Raw genomic sequence first — 23,552 nt, 5'->3', positions numbered from 1 at the left:
ATGCACTCACTCTTTGGTGTATGGGCAGAAAAAGGCAGAACACAAAAGGGACTGAATGCAGAGGCATGGGGGAAAAAACAGTAATCAATGAACAGTTAGGGGAACTATCAACTCGTATTGACAGCCACAGATGATCAGTGAGAAACTCAGTTCTACATCTTATTTAAAAAAATAGAATAAAAATTATAGGTCAGCTTCTGCTGGTGTAAACTTGCATAGCTGCTTTGGTTTCCGTGAGCTGGGTTGTTTTGAAAGCAATGCTCAGTGCAAGTGTTGGCTTTGGTGTGCATCAGCTGGGGACCTGGCAGTATGCCATCATGTATAGCGGGAAGCAGTGCGCCAAATCTGTCAGAGCTGTTTCTGAGTAACAAGTACCACCCACTGGTGCCAAGACCTGGAGAGTTCTCCCTTACAGGGCTATCAGCTTGAGCTGAAGTGGGCTTCCTTGTAAGGCTTCCCATCTCTCTTCTTGCATGGGGGACCTGCATGACTGGAGAAAAGAGGCGGAAATTAATGTTGAACTGCAAGCAGATAGTTAAATGCATTTAATTAAAAAAAGTTACAGAAGGAAATAATGTAATCCAGGATTCAATTACATCACAAAAAAACTTAAGTAAATACAGGTGCCATTGGCTGTACCTTTGGAAACAGATTAATAATGATAGCATGCCCAAAGCTGTGGTCAGCTATCCTGTATCATGGTTTGATGTAGCAAAGAGGTTAAAAGACATTAAGTAAAATACAGTGTTTCAAACTGTGTTGCAGCATTTGGGGATTTGGTATCTCATGGAGAAAAAACCCTTCACAACATTTCATCACCATCCAACTTGACTTCCAGCATCAACATGCTCAACAAAATCCTCAGTTTTGGGAAGGTAGGTCTGTATTGCATAATAGCTGAGTGCAAACATTTCTGTGTCATCCTATTTAAAGAGTTGGAAGCTCAAAGTTACCGATATACAGCTTTTATTGCTTTCTCCGCTGTTATGTGAATGTGCTTCATTTTGGGAAGAGGAAGACAGTTACTGTGGGTGGACTTTTAAGCTTTGTGGTAAGTTTACTATCCTCTAAACAAAAACCAGATAAACCAGACACCTTGGGACATAATACCAGGAACTACCAAATCATAGAATCATAAAATGGTTTGGGTTGGAAGGGACCTTATAGATCATCTAGTCCCACCCCCTCGACACGGACAGAGACACCTTCCACTAGACCAGGTTTGTCAAAGCCCCATCCAACCTGGCCTTGAACACTTCCAGGGAGGGGGCAGCCACAGCTTCCCTAGTCAACCTGTGCCAGGGCCTCACCACCCTTGTAGTAAAGAATTTCTTTCTTATGTCTAATCTAAATCTGCTCTCTTTCAGTTTAAAGCCATTGCCCCTTTTCCTATCACTACATGCCCTTTTAAAAAGTCTCTCTCCAGCATTCTTGTAGGCCCCTTCAGGTACTGGAAGGCTGCTATAAGGTCTCCCTGGAGCCTTTTCTTCTCCAGACTGAACAGCCCCAACTCTCTTAGCCTTTCCTCATAGGAGAGATGTTCCAGCCCTCAGATCATTTTTGTGGCCCTCCTCTGGACCCGCTCCAACAGGTCCATGTCTTTCCTGCACTGAGGGCTCCAGAGCTGGACGCAGTACTCCAGGTGGGCTCTCACCAGAGCGGAGCAGGATCCCCTCCCTCGACCTGCTGGCCACACTTCTTTTGATGCAGCCCAGGATACAGTTGGCCTTCTAGGCTGCAAGCGTACATTGGTGGCTCATGTGAAGCTTTTCATCCACCAGTACCCCCAAGTCCTTCTCCACAGGGCTGCTCTCAATCCCTTCATCCCCCAGCCTGTATTGATACCGGGGGTTTACCTGACCCAGATGCAGGACCTTGCACCTGGCCTTGTTGAACATCAGGAGGTTCGCACAGGCCCACCTCTCAAGCCTGTCCAGGTCCCTCTGACTGGCATCCTGTCCTTCTGGTGTGTCAGCTGCACCACTCTGCTTGGTGTCGTCTGCAAACTTGCTGAGGGTGCACTTGATCTCACTGTCTAAGTCATTAATGAAAATGTTAAACAGCACCGGTCCCAGTACGGAACCCTGAGGGACACCACTTGTCACCGGCATCCATTTGGACATGGAGCCTTTGACCACTACTCTCTGGCTGCTACCTTCCAACCAATTCCTTAGCCACCAAACAGTCCATCCATCAAATCCGTATTTCTCCAATTTAGAGAGAAGGATGTTGTGAGCGACTGTGCTGAAGGCTTTACAGAAGCCCAGACAGATGACATCCATAGCTCTTCCCTTGTCCACTGATCTAGTCACACCATCATAGAAAGCCACTAGGCTGGTCAGGCAGGACTTGCCCTTGGTGAAGCCATGCTGGCTGTCTCAAATCACGTCCCTGTCCTCCACTTGCCTTAGCATAGCTTCTAGGAGGATCTGTTCCATGATCCTCCCAGGCACAGAGGTGAGGCTGACAGGTCAGTAGTTCCAGGGCCCTCTTTCCTACCCTTTTTAAAAATGGGCACAATGTTCTGCTTCCTCCAGTCACCAGAAACTTCGCCTGACTGCCATGACCTTTCAAATATGATGGAGAATGGCTTGGCAATGCCATCAGCCAATTTCTTCAGGACTCTAGGATGCATCTCGTCAGGTCCTATAGACTTATGTATGTTCAGGTTCCTCATATGGTCCCAAACCTGGTCTTCCCTTACAGTGGGAGGGGCTTTGCTCCTCTGGTCCCCACCATGCAGTCCATAGACACCAGAATGCTTATGTTTTTGCATTAAGGCTTACAAACACACACACATTTCTCGTCATATGAGGAGTTTGAGGGAGTTCAGTGACACTGATCACCCGTTAGAATTCTGTATGTGTGTAAGTGCTTGTAATGACAATGCTTTTCAGATTTCACTACTACCCCTTAAAAAAATTCTCATCGTCACATTTAAAGCCATCCCAAATAGAGTATTTCTTTAAAGCTGCCTTTAACATTACAACTTACTTTTAGAGCCAGACCCAATATTCAACTGCAGCAAATCTCAAAGTCATTCTGTGTGAGGTCTTCTCGCGATACATAGCACATCCCGATCTGACTGAAGAGAAGATGGCAGCCAATATCCACCAGACATTCTGTTTTACTGACTCATCACTTTTAGAGTCATTTACCCAAGAGTTCAGAAGCCAGCTCTCTCAGGTAAGTGCCTGGGACCTTTGCTAATATCTGTAGCTAGCTAGTAGCTGTGTTAGTTCACACGCGTTATGGTGGTGTTTGGGAGATACAGAGTGTGACCCTGCCTGGCTAGGAGTTGGTCACCTCTATAACAAATTGCATATGGTCCATGACGAGGCTGAGCTAATTCTTGTGAATGGGATTAGCCCAAAGACCTTAGAGTTGAGTACACACCTTGGAAAACAAGGACATCCAGCTGTCAGCTCGTGGCCACTGAGGCTTCTAACCATGCCTGGGTCTTTTTTCTCTTCTTTATTTTCCCTGCTGCAGTGACAGGTAGATAGAACAGTGTGAGGATGTAGTGTAAATAAGAATATTTAAAGCTAGGGGAGGCAATAAGTTTAATCATGTATTGCCTCAGTGCATAACTTCATCCAATAACTCCTGCATTTGATCCAACAATTCATGATTGAAGCAGTACTTGTCTTTGGGAAAGCTATATAATTAAAGCAAATGAATCCTTTAAATGTAATGCCTTCTTTTTTTTGCCAGGGTGAGAACTGATATTAATTTATCTTGTATTCCTAGTCTTTGGACTGTTTGGGACATTGTGAATCACAGGGCTTGTCTAAACAGAGAATTTATTGTACAATCCGGGGTGTGAAGGTGAAGCACAGTCACTCAGTTATTGCCTGTCACTAGAGTCCTTTGAATGTATTGTTTGTAGAGTTGTGTACAAGTGCAGTGCAAGCTGAAAAACATAAAAAGACCCACTGGCAGCAAAGGTTCTTGTTCTTAAATAATTTCTTGCATTGTTATTTGTTAAGGTGCAGCAAAACCCACAGTACCAGGCAGTGTTCGTCAATGAAATGGTCTCGTTTCTAATGCTCATCTCTCAAGTGCAGAATGACACCTCCCTGTGGCATCTCCTTTTGCTGGCCCCAGATGTGTTTCAGGGCAGCATGCAAATGCAAGACATAATTGATCTCCTTCAGAATCCAAGCAGGTAAAAATACAGAAAATGCCAGGAGAGAGGCACTGAAAGTTGGTGGGTTTGGCTATTGAACTCTAAGGGCATCACCTCTCGTCTTGAAGAAAGGGTGTTAGCTTAAAAGCGTGATTTATTTGGAGGATGATGTGGCTCCATACTGATCCATCTCTAAAGCTCTCTACGGACAGTGAGCAGTGTTTTGATTTTCAATGACTCTTGTGTCACTTTTTAAAAGGGAGCTTGACATGAACTCTTAGTTTTCTTCCAGCCTGCTTAGAGGCACTGTCATGCCCATGTGCAGATAAGGTGGTGAGTAACAGTCACTGTCTTTGGTTGAAGAAAAGCCCTCCTGCCTAGATAGTTGTTCAGCTAAAGAAAGATGCTGCTACTTTCCAGACAAGCATAGAGCCAAAGTCAAGTTGCTTTGGAACACCTCAAGCATCGTAGGGGAGCCATAAATTCTTAAAAAAAAAAACAAAAAACAAAAAAACCCTGATTACCTGATTGACTGCTCTTTTATCTTTGAAGATTGGTTCCAAGAAAGCAGAGGGAAGAGGGAGCCTGATTTTTAGAGTATGGGGTTTTGCATATGTTTGACTTTACGAAGAAAGAGTACAGTTATGTTCTTGCTCAATGGTTATATGAAAACCAGAGCTGGCTTAACTGCATTAATTAACTGTGCTGGAATATTTAATGCTGTATGCAGCTAGGACAGTAAAAACTCTTCTAAAATGGGCTTAGCGTTGAAAACCCTTTCCTGGTCCATAGTTGGTCTAAACTCTCACTGATCTTTAGAAGACTTGAATTGCTCAAGAGATTAGAGGACTCTGTTCCAAATAATCTACTGGATATGTGACTGACACTGATATAAATTATTCTGAATAGTCTGCTTTTCACAGCACATGGAGGACAGGAAGCAACTGGGTGTCTTAAGGTTTTTTTTTCCTTGGATGCATGAGCAGTTGGGTGAAGATGCCAAAAGAGGTTGTAGAAGCTTTGCCACTTTGATTACACCCAGGCTTAGAGGGACTTGTTTGTCATAACTGGTATGTTGCCAAGGCACTTAAAAACCTGTACATTTAATATTTAGGTAATTTGCCATACTGCATTGTGAGAACTATTTGTAAGTTGCAAGGTCATTATCTATAAAGCAGTCAGTAGCAGTGTAGCAAGAATTTTAATTTTATTCAGAGATGTTTTGTCCATGCTGCTGTTTCTGTCACAGGATTATTTCATTTGTTTGCATTTACTAGCTTGCAGAATCACACCTGAGAACCAGCACTGTTTGAGTGCCCAGGAAAAATGATTATTTACTGTGGTGCTCTGCTTTGCTCTACAACTGCAGAGCTGGGCAAAGTTATCATAACAGAGGCACATAGAATTTCATCACTGGAACTGTGCAGTGCTTTTATGCCTAGCATCTGGCAGTGTAAGTGCATGAGCAAAGAGTTATTGCAAAAAGATTGCACAAACAGTATTTTTAATGATGCTTACAAAAGCACATCTTGGCGAGCCTGGCCATGTCTTTTACTCGGGCAGTACTGACCTGTTAAAGAAATGCTGTACGCGGAAGTTTTTGTAGTATAAATATGAAGATACATTAGAAAAGAACTTTTGCTCATTGTGGCATCTGTATTAACCACGTGATAAACAACACCACTGTGAAACAGTAACTTCAAAGTCATGAACTCTATAGAAAGTTTGGGAGCAAATTTTATTACCCACACAAACCTGTGTCTGGTTTACAGACTGAATTCACAAATGCTCCTGCTTTTTGCGTGAAGATAATTTTTCAGAGAAGTATGTAAGTTGAACTTTTTCTCTAAAGCCAATGTCTGCAAAAGTCCTGCAAGACCGAAATAAAAGGGCAACACCCCTTTTTTCCATGTTTGCTACCGTCTGATCTTAATGATGTGCATCCACTTTTGGCAAGTTTATGCCTCTCTCCTCCTTGGCTCTGCCGTTGGTCAACTAAATATGTCATTTACAACTGCAATTTCTTTGCTGTCTAAGACACTTACTAACAAGCACCTCTGCAGAATGGAAATGGTGAGCACCAAGTCCATGAAACCTGCATGGAGACATTATGTTAAATGAAGAGAAAAGAGATCCCTGGTGCTCTGTTCTCACTAGCGATCTGTTCCCACAAACCAGTATGTATTTATTCATGCCACTGAAATCGGCTCAGCTAGGTTCTTTGTGTATCACCTGCAGAACTTCAGGCAAGCAAGAAATTGTGCATTTCACAGTGCATACAGTGACCCTGTGCATACAGTGAAGAGCTACTCTTGATACAGGAGAAGCAAAAGGGACTAATAATAATCATGAAGTTTTCAGTAACCTGCATACATTGAACAGTGTCTTTTAAATGACTTCCTCTGTGATACAATATGCCTGATTATCAGCTTGTTCTTTCCTAAGACTGAAAAACATTCCTTGCTTCCCTGTCAGCCTGGATATTACAGTACAAAAGCGGAAAGAAGGAAAACTGGAAATGGTAACTGTTGTTTATGATTGCTTCTTCCATCCACAGATGTTGTCCCCTAGGGATCCCTGCTCTCCTTTGAGCCTTGTGTGCTCAACTTCTTGGTTTCTTTTAGGAGACTCAACTGCAGCAGTGAATCAGTGGACAGGCACATCACCTTAGCGTTGTCTAAGCCCTGTTGTGAGGATTTAAGTGGTCTATAGATTTTGCATAACCTTTTGAATAAGTACATCTAATGAGTGCATCACGTATGTTTCTGCCAATATACCACCATGGCTTTCCTATCAAAGCCCTTTGTATTTGTAGTGTGTGCATGATCAAACAAATAATTAAAAGTAGGGGCAACGGCTTGTCTGTCAGACACTTTAGGAATGATAGGCTGTACTCCAGCTGTTTCCTATTTGAACACTTGTTTTATTTCTTCTCCTAAACCTGTAACCACAACTGATTTTCCTTGTTGTTGGTTTCCCTCCCCCCCCCCCCCCCCCCCGCCCCTTAGTGTTGTGCTGGCAGCTCAGAATGTCTCTGCATCACTTGTGACTGATGATACAGTCAAAACTGTTCAGAATGGGGTTACAGATCGTCCACGTCCCCTGAACTGCTTGGAGCAAGGTAAGACTCCTTCATATAGTCATATCTCTGCTGAAAACCTGTGGTGCTGAGGAGAAGCAAACTGCAAGCTAATAAGTAACCATACAGACTGCATACCATTCAGGGCTCAGCATAATGAGTTCTCCTTTCAATGTTTTACAAATGTAAGTAAAATACCTCATTTCAAATGGAAAAGTAAAAAAAGCTTGGTTTTGTCAGTAGACAATGAATTAACATAAGTTTGCAGTCTCAGTGGAAATGGGAAGTGTAATTTTTTACCTTGATTTTTTATTTCAATCAAAATCTGCCTCTAGTTGTGGGCTTTGTCAAACTTACCTCGGTATATCAAGACAGGGATTGGGGCTGGGCTGTGCAACAAGCTGCATATGTCAAGACTTGCCATTCCTCTAAACTGCTGTCAGCTTACGGCAGAGACAGAGTCCTCGACATCCACCTCTAACTGAGGTTATGTGAACAGGCAAGTGAAGGGTACAGCATCTAAATGCTGCAAGGGACAGGTTGGTGAATGCCGTCTGTTCTCTGTTTCTTGTTTGATAGATATTGTGGAAGTTGGGGTGAGTAAGGAGAAAGAAGATTAATGCAATGCAAGTAGGGAAAACATGCAGATGTGGCTAGTGCAAGGACTGGACACATGGAGATATCGAGATGAGTGTAAATGGCTATGGGAGACATAAATGATGCTGCAGACAAAGCCTATGCACAGGTAGTAAAAAAGCATTCCCAAATGAAGGGAAAGAAATAATAATAAATATTAGGCCAGCTTGTGCTGCATCACTGATGGCAAAGTGCTCTTAAAGCAGGAGGAGAACTTCATTAGCACCCAGATCACAGGGGCATTGAGCTGTTTAATTTCTACAAAGCCAGGTAGCATCCTGACTTCCTTCAGAAGGCCAGGAAGAGTTATGCACCAAAAGAGCCATCAAATTTCTAAACAGGATCTTGTGTCTTGTTGTAGAAGCCTAACTTCATAGATACATGTTATCCTGAAAAGATTTGCCATACAGCTCTTCTCAGTTTCCAAATTAATGTGACCTTTACTAATATACTCTTTACATGTTTGTTGTAGATAAAGAAAAAAGTTTGGTGACCAGATTTATTTGTAATCACTTTGTTAACTGGAAAGACAATTGGAGTTTAGTATCTGAATTGGAAGAAGTTCTGAGGTAAGACATTAGCCAAAGGGATATTGCGAACAGTATATTTCAAATCTATGATCTTTGCTCTAAATCACTTTACATTTCCACTTGCATTGATTTCATATTCACTAAAATGCTTTTTTTTTGCCCTCCAGAAAAACAGAGTCACCAGAGATTGGTGGAAAACACTCCAAGAGGTCCATTAATTCAGATGATTTGGAAGCCATACAAAAGTCTCTGCATCATTTAAAAGGCTTTGAGAAAAAAATGAATAGAAGTGAATCAAAAAGCTTAAATCTATTCAGAAATTTGAAGAATGAAACATTACAGAAATTGTATGCAATTCTTGAACTGGGAATGAATCCACATCATGATTATAAATTAAAGGAACCATATAATAAGGAAATAATTGATGAAATCTATAACTTCACATCACTGCAATTACAGAGTGACTTTAATGGGACTTCCATTTTCAATATAATGACCAAGTGGAAAGAAATTCAGAGTGCTTTAAAATTAGCTACAGTGATTTGGAATCCAGTTCTGTTAAATAATTCTAATTTTAGTACAGCACAAACTAAGGATGCTTTCAAAATGTTGCTCTCCACTAGTATGCCATCATTTCTGGAAGACTTCAGAGATCGTTTAAATGGAATGGAAGAAATACCATCTTTGTTTTCTGATTATCTGCTTAAGCCTGTTTCCTACAGAAACTTTCCAGACCAGTTACTAGCTCTCCAGAAGATGTTTTTTATAATGACAGACACAACCATAGGTTATCAGTACCTACTGATGCCTGTGTTTGAACTGATGCGGAAAGTAGAAAGCTCCATGGGTGAAGCCTGGTGGGATGAGTTGGATGCCTATTGGCGCATTGGGGAAAAACTGAGATCGATGAAGTGGAATAACACAGGCATCACAGCCTATGGGCAGTTTTTAGAGGTATTAAACAGCCATTTACAAAAACTTAGTAATAATTCAAATAGTTTCTTCAGTGAACAGTTGGATCAACTGACAGAATTTATAACAGCAGTGTTTAAAGAGTTTGGCAAAAACGCTGAAGTAGCCAATATCTCACTAGTCGCTCAAGCCATACAAAAGACCTTGTACATATTAAAAGACTTACAGCTGAATTATAATGTCACTAAATTAAAATCTGTAGATCTTTTCTTTAATTTTGACAATAAAACCTTTGAGAGCTTGTCTGAACTTCTGAGGACAGGAATGAAAATCCTTCATTATTCAAATGCCAGTGAGGCTTCCAGTGAAGAAATAATTAACCCTGTCTATAACTTAACACATCATCTACTGCAAGAGTTCAGTGAGTCTTCCTTACAGCACAGTACTTCACTAGAGGCAAAAATTTGGGAGTTCTTGCATTTAGCCTTGAGTCTTTTCCTTGACAATGGCAACAATGCTTATGGGACACCCCAGAACTGCTCTGCTCAGGACGTGCTCCAGATAACACTTGAGATGCTGTTTGAAAATGCCACTCTAAGTGAGTCCTTAGCCAGGAGCCCCTGCAAACCCCTCTTTGATTTTATGGGTGTGGAGGGAACGCTGCACAATGACACCTTTACAAAAATGTTCCAGCTTGCTGTAACAAACCTGAAACTGTCTCCAGAGTTTGCTGTTGTCTACAAGAACAGCAGTGAGCGCTTTTCCAAAGAGCTGTCATGCATTGTCCAGTCCCTGCAGTTTTCTCTGAGTTTACTTTCCAAATTAAACCTTGTCTCTGAGCTGGAGAACTCCTGGGTGCAGGAGAAGGCGAGAGCTCTGACTGCTGTCACGAAGGGGCTGCTGCAGAGTAATGCCTCCTGCCCCATCCTAGCCCAAGATGTAGGTGCTGTGCTCCCATCTCAGTTTGTGAACATCCTCATTCCTTTCATGCTGAATGAAACAGTACTGAACTCCCTACATTCCTCTGATAGCTCAGCAGGCTGGCATTGGCTGCCTGTGTTTTCTCGTCTGTTACTGACTGTTTCCATGAGGAACAGCAGTACACATGAACTGCTACAGGTGGGCAGAAATGCTTCCAACCAGTCTGAGTGGGGACATTTCTCGCAGCTCTGGCACGCCACTGGCAACATGTTGACCACCAAATGGAATATGACGGAAATGGATGAATATGTGAAACTCCTGGAAATTATGAAGAAAGCTTTAATACTTGTGGACTTTGCGGTAGCTCCTGGAAAAATATTAGTACACCAGATTTTTCATAGTTCTAGTGGAGGAATTAAATCCTCAGATCTGAATGATTTGTATAGTTCATTAAAACTCTTTTTCAGTTCAACTTCTGCCAAAAAAAGCATGCTGGACTTGGAAAGAATATTGCAAGAAATATTTCCACTCTCTGAAGTTGGTGGTGAAGGATTGTTCTATGATAATCCCTATGGAAAAGAAAATCAAGATGTTCTAAATATTGCTGCAGTGATTTGGAATCAGATAATTTTAAACAGGACTCATTTTAATACAGAGAAAACATGGGAGGTTATCAAAATGATTGCACTTCATGCAATCTTCCTTGAAGGCATTGAAAATTATCTCGACACAAATGAAAACGTGTCATCATTATTTTCTGACTTCTTGTCGGCCCCTGTAACTTCTGAAAATTTTGCAGAACAGCTCTTGCCCCTTGAGCAGCTTCTCGCTGCCATGGCAAAGGTGAATACGAGTGATCATTATTTGCTGATCTCTTCTTTGCCTAAGCTAATGCAGAAACTCCAGAGTTCGCTTCATGGAAGGCAGGGAAATGAACTTCATGCTTTCTGGCAGATTGCTGAAGTACTCCAGTCCGTGAACTGGAGTAGTACAGACAGTCTCACTTCCCAGTCACTTCTGGACATACTGCAAAATCAGCTCAGTACCATGAAAAATGACTCTGGTCTTCCTTTCAGTAAGGAACTGAAGCAGCTGGTAAACTTGGAATCCTCCATATTTGAGCTGTATGGTGAAGAAGTCTCCAGAGGAACCAATATCTCCATATACTACCAAGAAATACAAAGGAGTATCTTCATTTTAAAAACTTTGCTGAAAAATTATAATATCAGTGAGGTTGAAACTATCAACCTATTATTTGATTCTTACAGTAACTATACCCAGAGACTGACTGAAATCTGGAGAGCAGGAATGAAAGTCCTTCATGACACCAACTTAAACAAAACGCTTGAAGAAAAAATGGACATTGTCTATAATTTCTCACATTTTCTGCTACAGAAGGAGTTCAATGAGTCTTCCTTACAGCACAGTACTTCACTAGAGGCAAAAATTTGGGAGTTCTTGCATTTAGCCTTGAGTCCTTTCCTTGACAATGGCAACAATGCTTATGGGACACCCCAGAACTGCTCTGCTCAGGACGTGCTCCAGATAACACTTGAGATGCTGTTTGAAAATGCCACTCTAAGTGAGTCCTTAGCCAGGAGCCCCTGCAAACCCCTCTTTGATTTTATGGGTGTGGAGGGAACGCTGCACAATGACACCTTTACAAAAATGTTCCAGCTTGCTGTAACAAACCTGAAACTGTCTCCAGAGTTTGCTGTTGTCTACAAGAACAGCAGTGAGCGCTTTTCCAAAGAGCTGTCATGCATTGTCCAGTCCCTGCAGTTTTCTCTGAGTTTACTTTCCAAATTAAACCTTATCTCTGAGCTGGAGAACTCCTGGGTGCAGGAGAAGGCGAGAGCTCTGACTGCTGTCACGAAGGGGCTGCTGCAGAGTAATGCCTCCTGCCCCATCCTAGCCCAAGATGTAGGTGCTGTGCTCCCATCTCAGTTTGTGAACATCCTCATTCCTTTCATACTGAATGAAACAGTGCTGAACTCCTTACATTTTTCTGACAGCTTAGCAGGTTGGAATAACCTGTCCATGCTCTTCAGTGTGGCACAGGATGAGCTCCACGTGAACGACTTGCTACAGAGACTCCAAGGCACCTTCAACTTCACCACACGGAGTTATTACTCCAGTGTCTGGGATGTGGTTGACAGTTTCCTAAACACCAAATGGAATCTAGCTGAAACGGCTGTCTTTGCAACGTTGTTGGAAGCAGTGGCAAACAACTCTGCCAATGATGTGTCAGCTCTAGAAAATGCAGAAGCCAGTCACTACATTCTCAAAAGCCTGAAATTCTCTGATCTGCTAAATGAATTCAACATAAGTTCCAGTTTGGCTTTTCTCTCCAACAAAACTAGTTTTCACACTATGATTGATATTGTCGCTCATCACTTCATTGTCATGGCAGAAACCCTGTACAACAAGACCCTACCTTGGACTCAGAGTGACAAAACTCTGTCACTATCCAGTTTGGTCACACGGTGAGTTTGCTTTTTGGGTATTGTGATTGCTTTTATGGGTAGTGACCACCATCCTCATTCCAGCATGCGAAGTATGTTATTTTCTTCCAGTGGAGCAGTTTAATCCTGCAATCACTGTAATTTAGGACACTAGGTCTAACGTGGGTTAAATTGCAGAGGAAGTTTTTCCTTGAACTGAATACGTCACTAAAAGTGAGACTTTCAGAAATTTTCTGTGTTGGCATGTATCAGTTCACGGTGGAAGCAGAATCCTGTCGAAAGCTTGCCATGAGTGGTAAACTCTTCAGAAACCCCTTCTTTGTGGTCTGACTTTAATTTTTGATTCTCAGTCTCCCCTAGGCATGCCTTTCCATCTATATCTTGCATCCACAGTGAACCTTTCAAGTGTGTTTTCTTATACATATGATTTGAGAGTGAATGACAGCTTTGGAAGATAACAGCAAAAAGAATTGATGAAAGAAGATTGGGAGGGTACCCACTTGGGACATGTCATGGGAGATATATGGCTTCATCTGGAATTCTTATTTACACTGCCAAGGAACAGCATCTACACAGCTGACAGGTTGCTCACTAGTATACCTTGTTTCTGAAAGAGAAGCTGATTTAAAATCCTATCTTATTTTTCAGATTTCTGTTTTTAGAATTTGAAAATGCCATCTTACAGGTGACAGTGAATAACAGCTATAACCCTTACCTGATGTGTTTAATAAATGTCACTGAAGTTGAAGACAGCAAATTGACAGGTAATCATGATTTCATTAATGTTGTGGGACCTCAGCTGGAATATGTTGTGCCTGTCTTTTCAAAGTGTTTTCTCTAATGGTGGTAAGGAATGGTGCTGCATGTTTTCATCCACTGGCAATTAACTGGAGCTGTGAGACCTCAGGAAGCCAGACTCCTTTTTTTGTTTCAGTTATGCCACATTGCAGATATAAGTTTTCCATCCAGCTCTATCCAAAAGGCATGTCTGCTCTTCGCTATGTGACGACAGGTTGCTGACATTCAGATAAAGAAATCTTACAAATAGAAACCTATATTCCCTTCACAGCTTTATGGACCCATAAGATGACAGCAGTTATTTTTGAGAGTCAACATGGTATTTCACATAGATATTCATCATACAAGCTTATTGTAAAACCTGAGAGGTTTATCTGTTCACAGTACAGAGCTATTCTGTGTGCTCTGAAGGGCACTGTCAGATGTCCTTTTACCAGTGTGGGGTGGATTTCTTTAGGACCAGAGCACCTATGCGGACTGGATCCATTATAATCCAGATTAGAACCTAGGTCTTGGTCTGTGATTTCAGAGGTCCTGAGCCATGTGAATTTGGTGGAAAATAGCAATGCTTGGTAGGCCTCAGAATAAAAGTGCCAATATTCCCATCTGTGAAGTTTCTGCAAGTCTGGCATTTTTGTCTCAAGTAACTTTTGTTTTCTTCCTTGCACAGAAAACATCACACTGCTTTTGAAGCAAACTCATCTGAAAAAGAACAGTTTTATGCAAAATAATAACTCTGAGAAACATTCATCCATACCAGAGCTCCTGAAGCTAAAAGTGAGTCTGCTTAAAATGCTGACTTGAAGGACATCCCGCAGTGATACATGAATGTGCAATGAAGATTTTGAAAAACAGCGTATGGAAAAAAAGTTTCTTAAAAGAACAGCTGATAAAAACTAAGGCTGGAACTCTGTTTTCTGCCTGCTGCCTGTGTTTAAAGGTCGCCATTAAACTAGGCTAAGGAAGTTGTTCTTCTGTGAGTCCCTACCCAGTGTATGCCCATTTTTCTGAGAAGATAGAGGTCTTCCCGTCCTTCCAGTCTGTTGGATAAAATGACTTCTGTTTTCCGCCAGCCATTCCACAAGAATGGGTACTGCATAAGTTGACAGTGGCAGCACATTCTTCATAAATCAGTGCACCAGTAGTTTTAATGTTCAGTACATTGAGACTTAGCAAAGCACCTTGCAGAGCTGTGATCATTCTGGGATGCCTCAGCTTCATTTGAGAAGTATGTAGGGAGGAGTTTTCAAAGGCACAAATAGCAGTTAGATATCTCTGCTCTGCTGAAAATCAGTGGAACTGGGCATAGCCAATTGGCAGGTATAAGCACAACTAACTTAGTCACCGCTATGCCTAAGGAGCTATGCCAACGCCAGCATGGCTGGAGCCCAAGTCCCCACATGCTCCCTTAGCCCTAGATGTCTCACAACACCATAACAGCTTCTGAGATTAAGCACCTAAGCAATATTGATTCATGGACTTCCCTCACCAGCTTTGGATATGGCAATGCCTCATTTGGATAAAATGCTTCTTACATCATACACACGTCTTCACTAGTAGCACACATGCACTTTATTTCTACATATGAGAAATAGAATTTAAAAATCTTTTCAAAAAATGATAGCAGTATGCAATGCTGTTGCTGCTTAATAATATATCTGTAACGATGTGATGAGCCTCAGTGTGACAGGTACTTACAGGCACAAAACAGAAAACAGTTCTTGCCATAAGAGACTGATAATGTAAATAATGATGTCAGACAGAAGGGAAGCTCATAATAGTAGAGTAGGCAAAGGATTATAATTTTATAAAGGTTAGCAGATGCGGAGGTCCTGACTTCTAGCCAACTCCCTTTTATATGCTGTAGTAGATATGACCAGGTGGTGTCTGAAAGGCTAAACCTGTTGCACAAGGTAGATTTATCTGATCTTTGGGAAAATTAATTGGTCGACAGGCAAGTCCAAATGGAGTATTACTGTGTATGCGTGTTGGGCAGGGGAAATGCAATGTTAAGGCTTGCAAGGTTTATTAGATCCTGTGCAATGTTGTGTAGCCAGATCTGCTACAAACTGATGTAGGAATGATTGTTATGAACCGTTCTGTTGGAGACCTTTTGAATGAAGTAAAAATATATAATACTTTTAATCATAAAGAAAAATGGAAAGGGACTGCTAGACTCTTTAAAACTTGCCATTTCTAATTCTGTCATCTAACTGGTGTTTGTGCTTTTGTCTTCCTTTTCAAAATTTCCTTTGAAGATATCTCACCTCCGGGATCTGACAACACTTCTTTGTGACTTTGAGAGCTTTAAGTCAATACAGCATATTTGCCATCTCCCTAATGTTAGTTTTGGAGAACTGTGTGAACAAAGTCAGTCTCATGAGCAGCTCCTCCACACTGTTGAACTGAGCAATCAAGTTGTGACCAATGTGAATCACAGAAGAATCTCCAAGGAGCTTCAGAATATACTGATTGGGGATGCTGCAAACATCCAGACACAAATGAACTGGTGAGGCTCTCCCTCCGAATTAGGCTGCTTTAGTTTTTTATTTAAGAAATTATGAAATTACTTCTTGCCTTCTTTTCGTATTCCAAATTTTGTTGGTTGTTTTGTTTTTCCAATTTAGGTTTCAAGAAAATGTACCAGAAATTGCATTCTTTCAAGAGATTCCTCAGTATATGGCTACTTTGAATTCCATGTTGAACATCACTGAGAATTTAACAGATTCTAGCAAGCAAGGTAGTTTTCTGTTTTTACTTTACAGTGTTGGTAAAGAGCATCATTGGTGTACCATACTTTCTGTTGGAAATCCCAAGACTTGCTTAGCTGCCAGGAAGAAGTGATAGTAATGAGATAACCATACACCATGTCCCATGCCCTTGGGATCCTTTATCTAGGGGAATTCTAGAGCCTGTTCTAGACCACTGTTTTTCTTCTGTGCAGCACAAATACTCCTACGTGCTGAAAGTCCCGAGTCTTTGTTTTTAATCAACTTTTTCTATCGCTAGACCTGTCAACTTCAGCCCACAAATTGGACTGTAAAACTTAGGAAATATGACTATATTTTGCAAGTTTTTTTATCAGCAGTGATGTACTGCACTTCCATACTTCACCTAAAGTCCTCTCTGTGTGCTTGAGATTGCTGTATGTCTGGTGAAAGCTGTTACATCAGTTGTTCTTTGATTGATTGTTCTTTACAGAAAAGTTAAGAGATGTGTTTAAAAATGTGGACCAGCTCAAAGAGGATCTCAAAAACACAACAGGAATGTCCCCAGCCAGTATTGATGATCTTCTGGAAGCATCTCTCCCAGAAAACAGCAGTCAGGTAAGTTTGCTGTTATCCTGGTGGGAGATCTTGTTGCTTTCTACCTCTCAGACCATTTAAATCAGAATTCATTAGTGAATGCAGCTAAGCAGATCACTGCATGTATGACAGCATAGAGAGAGGTAGATGATCCCACAGGAACAGGCAGCAAAGGATGTTATAGATCAAAATAGCCATCAGAAACGCAGTAAGAGCACTCATCGACGTCAGTTCAGCCACTGGAGACCAAGAGCCATATGGTCTCTTTGGCTGTCCCCAGTAGCTGGTAAGCAGCCATGCATTGCCTGGTGAGTGATTGCTCTGATACGTAGCAAGGGAACAGTTCACTGTAACAGACTAGCAAGGACTGAGTGGGGTCCTCGGTAGGGTCCTCAGTGCTGAGGAGCTGCTGCAGTCCAGATGGAAAAGCACACTTCTAACCACAATTTGTGAGAGCACTCGCGGTCCAGAAATAGCCTCCCATGATGAGAGATGAGCTTGCTTTCCTCAGCCTCCTGTGGAAACAGGGCTCCAGATGCTTTTCCCCTTTCCAACTGTCTTATCTGGACTGAGCCCTAGAGAGCGTGCTCTTTTCCAACCTTTGCATGCATCAGTCAATGGGAAATTGAATCAACAAAAGCTTTTACTACTGTGCAAGCTGGGCAGTAAAACACAATCTTTAGAATTTGTCCCTTGGAGCAGGAGTAATGGGTAGGCATTTTCTGGTTCTCAGGGTTGAAATATGACACTGTGGAAAGAAAACAGCAAGGCAAGATTAATCCATGCATACTGGAGTGAGCAGCCTATCCCCTAACAAATCTTTTCTTCCTTTGTGCAAACACAGCTCATTTCTCAGATCTTCCAGCTGGAGTCTTGTCACGTCCGTCCTGCTGACCCACAGCTGCAAACAGTAGCAGAAGAGTTCTGCAATCTCTCTCTTTCAGAGAGGACTCGTGAGATGTACATCCTGGGGGTCACTCTGTTGCGACACTTAGACATTTACAATTTCTTATACAAGGTTAGCGTTGGATTTGTAGAGTGCTTTCTGTAGTCTTTGCTGCATGTAGTGGCTGAAAGGTCATAAAATATCATTGCAGTGGCCAGAAGCTATGCTGATTTACACAAGCCAAAGATCAGGCTTTGCTCATGCAGTAATTTTTATTGCATATCCATGCTGTGACAGCATGGATATAAATGAGGATCCCAGCTGGTGTAAACTAGCACACCTCATTTAAAGGCCCTGGACCTACTCTAAATGCCTCCCTATCTGCTAGTATCGTTTATACGCTGTCACAGCCTCTTGAACATTCCCAGCTGAATTCAGGCTTCCCAAGAAAAAGGCATTGGCCTAATTTTTTTTATTCCTTGAATAGGGATGCCCTGGAAAAAGTCTTGTAAAATATATTTTCCGAATCCAGTTGGCACTGCTCAGTTATTAAATGATTCAAATATCCCACGCACACAGCTATAGAAACAGCATGTAAAAATACCATTCACAGAGAAGTGCGTATTGAATACATATTTTAAAATGCTACAGAAGTGATCCTGGGGGAAAAAAGTTATTAAATAAGAATGCCAATGAATGTGACTCAGGTCAAAAGTCAGTCGTAGTGTTTGACAGCTATGCTGTGCAAAATGCTACCTCTTAGAGCCTCACATTATATCCCAGCCAATATCTGATACACATTTCCCAACTGTAGGTGTTTGGAAACATGCACTGTTCAGAATATGTAATAAGCATGGGAGTGGTTTGCAAAAGCACTTGGAGATTTAGGAGTATAAATCCCATTCAGCCTCCATACAGTTTTGAAAATCCCACAATCTTTGTCTTGGGATTAACACAATATGGGCATGTACATGCATGTGTGCACAGGTTCCTGCTAATCATAATTGATTTTCTTCCTGCCTCCTGCAGATGCTTTTCCCTAAGGAACTTCAGAAACCCATGGACAAGATGTTAGGCCTTCTGACAAAAATGAAGGATTTCAGACACCAGGTTGAATCTGGCATTGATCCGTTGCTACAAGCTGTTCATTCACTGAAAAAACTCCGGCAGTCTAGAAATGTGCCACTGACTAAGGTACGCGTAGTCTGCATGTGCTTTGGAGGCAAAACACCACTGGAACAGTTTCCACAGGAATTTCTTACCCTAGAAGCCAAAGATGCATTAAATCATAGATTACTGATTCTCTTCTAAAGCAGCAGTGTCCTAAGAAAAATCTCTGTCAAACTTACATGCTGCCTTCCTGGGAGAGCTTCGATCTGGAGCAGTGGGACCATCGTGTGCTCGTGATGGGGGGCACACTAGGAACACATGCTGTGGGAGGGACACTAGGAACAAAAATGCAGGGGATGAACAACTGTCTTGAAGGAGGGCAGACTTCCAGCAAAATACACAGGTGTACTGGAAGGGGTCAGCTTGTGAAAGCAACTGGAGAACTGCCCACAAAAGGCTGAACTTGCGTAAGTCAACAGCAAAAATTTGCTCTAGCTTTAGTGTACATTAGATCACACCCAAAGCGTCAAGACTGCTCAAAACATTACTGCAAACCTAGTCCTGCTCCAACAGCTGCAATAACTTCATGTTGCACCACTGGATCAAGTCCCTCTCCAACTCATAGTCAATGACAGCATAGATCACAGGAATAGTTTCTAATAATCACTTTACCTGCATATTGCAGAACCCCATGCAGTCATGGACTAGGTGGGGACAGGGGATGTGCATATCTGTATGACAAATTCTGTCGTGTAACCCAGGCTGTATGTGTCACCAGGCACATGTTATAGGCAAATCCCACACTGGGTCTCCTACCTGGAAATTAATTTCCCATCTCTGTCACAACAGAGGTTAGCCATAAAAGCATTATTTCATGGAAAGTCACTTTTTTTGTGGAAACAAATTTCTCATAATAAAACAGTGTAAAAATGTTCAATCCCTGCCTTCTATTTCTATTATTTCTTTTTCCTCTCAAAACAGGATGCTTTTAACATGCAGGATTTATTTGCATTTTGTCTTTTCTGCAGGCATTATTTAAAACAAACAACTTTAGGATAACACATGGCACATTTAAGTCCATGTCAAAAGTTCTCTGCAACCAGGAGATCACACCCCTGTTTTTTGAGTCCTTGCTTCCAAATTTTGGAGACCTTGCGAGCAACAGTTCTTCTGTGGAGGATGCTTATGTCCAAAAGATGATGAGGAAATATGGGATTCCTCGTGACTCCAGTAAGTCCGGCTTTTCCTTAAGACAAAAGCATTTCAGAGCCAAACTCTACTGTTTCCAGAGAGTTCCAGTGCTGAGGTGTTCCCCCGTAAGTCTCTGGAGGGCTGTAAGTGTTCATGATTTATGCTAGATGAAGATCTGCACTGCCCTAATTATTGGTGGTTTATTTCCATAAATGTTAAAACGAAAACAGCCTATGTAGGAGAGTAGTGCTTGATACTGCACTGTTTCCCATTTGTTGATGATCTGGTCTTAGGGTTTGACAGGTCACTGCTTTTTCCTGATGTGTGGTTTTTCTGACTGTAGTGACATTATTAGCTCCTCTGAGTTCACAAAACTCCATTTAACCTTGAAGCAGAGAATCTTGGCTTGAACACTGAGACTCTTGTTTTGAGTTCAGCAACAGGAGATCTTGGGGGTGGATTGCTTTTGTCAAGATACATTATATCAGTCAGCAAAGAGGACCCCGAGGTCAGTCTCTGGACACAGCAATAAACTGGGCAGATGGGAGAAAAAAATGCACTGGTAGCTTTCTCATGTCTGGTCTGTTTGTGCTCTGTGCAATTTGTTTGCTTTTCTCCCCTTGCAGCACCGTTTTGCTTATCGTTTTATGTGGACCTGGTCAAGACCCCAACTGGAGCTTTAATTTGGTCTTTTTTGAAACCAATGGTGCTTGGGAAGATCCTTTATACACCAGATACTATAGAAACTCGAGCAATCATGGAAAAGGTATGGCTCTGTTTACAGCACATCAGGATACACCCACTCAGAAGGATTGTAATTTATCTAGCACAGGCTTGTTTCTTTGAGAAGCAGAAGTCTATTTTCTGGCTGTTTGAAGTATTAGTCAAATTATCTTTTCCTAGTTGTATTGCTGGCCATATGAATCATCTTTTGTCTTTGAATGAATCTTACCTCCAAAAAATTGCTGTTACTCTAATATTTATTAAAGAATTTTTAAGGCTTTCAGTTTATGAAGTTTCACCCCCATATTTTCAGTAAGAAATAGATGTCTACTACGGCAAATGCTATAACCAGTACTTGTTCACGAGCAGACCAGCAGTAGAAGGAAAGCCGATACCAAGATGTGCTTCAAATCTTACATATGAGGCCATATTTTTAAGCATTTGTATCCAAATTCGATGTGTAAGGGACATTTTGCCAAACAGTGATAGGGTGCTAAGAAAAGTCCCACAGAAACCAAATTTGGTCTTATCTGTTTTATTGACTTATATATTTTTAAAAAGCTTTAAGGTAATGAATAAATGAATCCTTACATATTGTGGGTTTTTTTATAGTCTAATGCAACCCTGAAGCAGATGGCTGATCTAGCCCTGAAGTCCCAGGAGTGGCTGGACAAGTCTCCTGTCATCATGAATTCACTGACTGAGTTCAACCAGACAGTTCCGATGATCAAGGTATGAGATCCTGTCTCCCCTGTCTCTCTCGCGGGAGGAAACTGGGAGGATGAATTTCTTCACTGAAGTAAACTGGGGTTCCAGGGACCTCAGGGGCATCATAGGTCAGCTGGGGAAACCCTTCTCAGGCTTTTGTCCTGGACTTCACAGTTTCTCTGCCTATCTATTCCCGTAACAGAAATACTCCTGATGCACCTTTCCATGCAAATCCTCCTTCTGAAATGATCTGTTTGTAATATACTCCCTGACACTGGCCATGCTGAGGCTGCTGGAGGGCTAAAATGAGCAGGAAATGCTCTTCAGTTTGTAAATTAACTTTCTGCTTGATGGAGTGATCCAGCCAGCCAAGACCAGGCAAGAAATGACTTTTTCAGAAAATGAAACAGTGTCTGTAATAAGCATGTGGCTCTGAGTACACACATAAGAGCTAGAAGATGCCTTTTTACCTCAGTAAATGTAAATAAGATTTCTTTTCCCCCTCCTAAGGAGCCTAGCCTTGCTTCGATACAGAAAGCAGTAAGCTGTGATGTTTCACATACTTGCTTCCTGTCCTCTGCAGTAAAAATTGTCTCTTTTTCTTACAAAACTATGGAAATGAGATCTCTGGAACCCTAAAGCATTACAAGTTAACTTCAGTGGCTGGAATTCATTGTAATTTCCATGGCACTGAGAGAAAATCCAGAGTGGAATACGCAAAAGTGAAATGAAATATTCTCTGCTGACTGCCCTCATTGGTGGAATGATGAACTATTCAGCCAAACGAGAATCTGTCTGCTGGTCTCCAAGCTAAGATTTGGTCACTTACCCATTGTCCTCTGGGTGTATTCACAGGACTGAAAACAGAAACAAATGAAAGTTTCTGCACTTTAGAATAACAAAGATTATCAGTGATTATTCCATGGGACTCTGGTGCCTGGTGGAGACTCAGTAGGCATCCTGTCTTGACTCCAAGAAACCCTAGCTTGGACTCAAAGGGCTCTGTATGATGTTTTCATTGCTAGCCTTTCCTCATCCTGATACACAGAGCAAAATATGGAAGGTCAGGAAAGGAGTAGGAGGGGGTTGTACAAATGGTCAGTGATGGCAGCTGGTCTTTCGTATTTGAGAAATACACTAAATATGCTGAAGGGGCTTCTGGTCAAACTGATGCTTTTTGTTTTTACTTGTTGATAGAACACCCTGCAGAATCCATTTGTGCAGGTTTTTATCAAGCTGATGGTGGATTTGGATGCAGCTGAACTGCTGAGTCAAATAAATGAACTGGGTAAGTTGTTCCACCACATGTGCTGCCCTCTTATTTGTACTTCAGGTCTGGGAGCTCCAGCGTCACCAAACTGTAGCCATCTTCTGGTACTACTCTTCTCTGGCCAGCATCAGATGCTTCAGTGCGAGGCAATTTCGGCTGAGATTGGAAAATTTTGTGGTCTATGGGAAAAGACGCTTAGAAAGCAAAGGGGCTTGTACGAAGGGATGTTTCTTCTGAGTGTTGAAGGGATAGTAGGATGGGAATCTCTGCAGCTGAGTGTGGCCACTGGAGGACACTGTTTAGCCATAATTATCACTTCAAATGCGATACCTGGGACTCTGCTGGGAAATGTTGTGGATGCATCACATCAGGGTTCAACTTAAAACTTTTCCAGGGCAGGAAAGCAAGGAATCAGATAAAGGTACTCAGGCTGATGAAGCCGGAGGCATCATTACAAGATGCTCTTGCTGGAATTTGCTGTTCTCTGGTGGTCTTGCATGGTCTTTCAGGGTGGGAATTGCTGATCTGCACTGTGGTAATCATCAGCTAACAGCAGTGGTGGATACATCCCCTGTTAGTGCACTGCACGGTGATCACAGTCCCTTCCTAGCTGGTCTTATTGTCCCTACCAGCTTTTTCAACGAGTGGCCATGAATGTCAACATAAATCTGGGTTATGCTAGCAAAACCCAGCATAAACCAAGAGTGGTTGTAGTCTGTTGCAGTCAGAAGGATATTCACATACTGTTTGTGATGACCCCTGTGTTATTTCATGAGTAGCATCTGCTGTCTTAACTCCCCACAAAATCATTGTGCCTGCAGCAGCTGTTCCATATTAGTTACGCTGCATTACGCAGTCACCTTTTAAAACAGCCAGGAAACAGCAGCTT

General features: G+C 41.9%; 1 protein-coding gene across 1 annotated transcript in view; it reads left to right on the top strand.

Annotated features, from left to right (window-relative positions):
- The window catches only part of ABCA12 (ATP binding cassette subfamily A member 12), a 91,989-nt gene that overhangs the window by 23,243 nt on the left and 45,194 nt on the right, over positions 1–23,552 (top strand). Inside the window, exons 5-21 of the mRNA XM_075430081.1 lie at positions 766–875; positions 3,001–3,186; positions 3,990–4,168; positions 7,138–7,250; positions 8,317–8,413; positions 8,542–12,693; positions 13,321–13,436; positions 14,141–14,247; positions 15,729–15,979; positions 16,098–16,210; positions 16,672–16,796; positions 17,620–17,793; positions 18,691–18,855; positions 19,800–20,001; positions 20,589–20,728; positions 21,298–21,417; positions 22,591–22,681. Of these exons, the coding sequence (XP_075286196.1) occupies positions 766–875; positions 3,001–3,186; positions 3,990–4,168; positions 7,138–7,250; positions 8,317–8,413; positions 8,542–12,693; positions 13,321–13,436; positions 14,141–14,247; positions 15,729–15,979; positions 16,098–16,210; positions 16,672–16,796; positions 17,620–17,793; positions 18,691–18,855; positions 19,800–20,001; positions 20,589–20,728; positions 21,298–21,417; positions 22,591–22,681 (6,441 nt within the window). The remainder of the gene's footprint in view (positions 1–765; positions 876–3,000; positions 3,187–3,989; positions 4,169–7,137; positions 7,251–8,316; positions 8,414–8,541; positions 12,694–13,320; positions 13,437–14,140; positions 14,248–15,728; positions 15,980–16,097; positions 16,211–16,671; positions 16,797–17,619; positions 17,794–18,690; positions 18,856–19,799; positions 20,002–20,588; positions 20,729–21,297; positions 21,418–22,590; positions 22,682–23,552) is intronic.

Source organism: Opisthocomus hoazin, chromosome 9 (assembly GCF_030867145.1).
Source record: "Opisthocomus hoazin isolate bOpiHoa1 chromosome 9, bOpiHoa1.hap1, whole genome shotgun sequence".
NCBI lineage: Eukaryota > Metazoa > Chordata > Aves > Opisthocomiformes > Opisthocomidae > Opisthocomus > Opisthocomus hoazin.
Note: the sequence above shows the minus strand (reverse complement) of the source record. Positions and strands in the feature narration are given on the sequence as shown.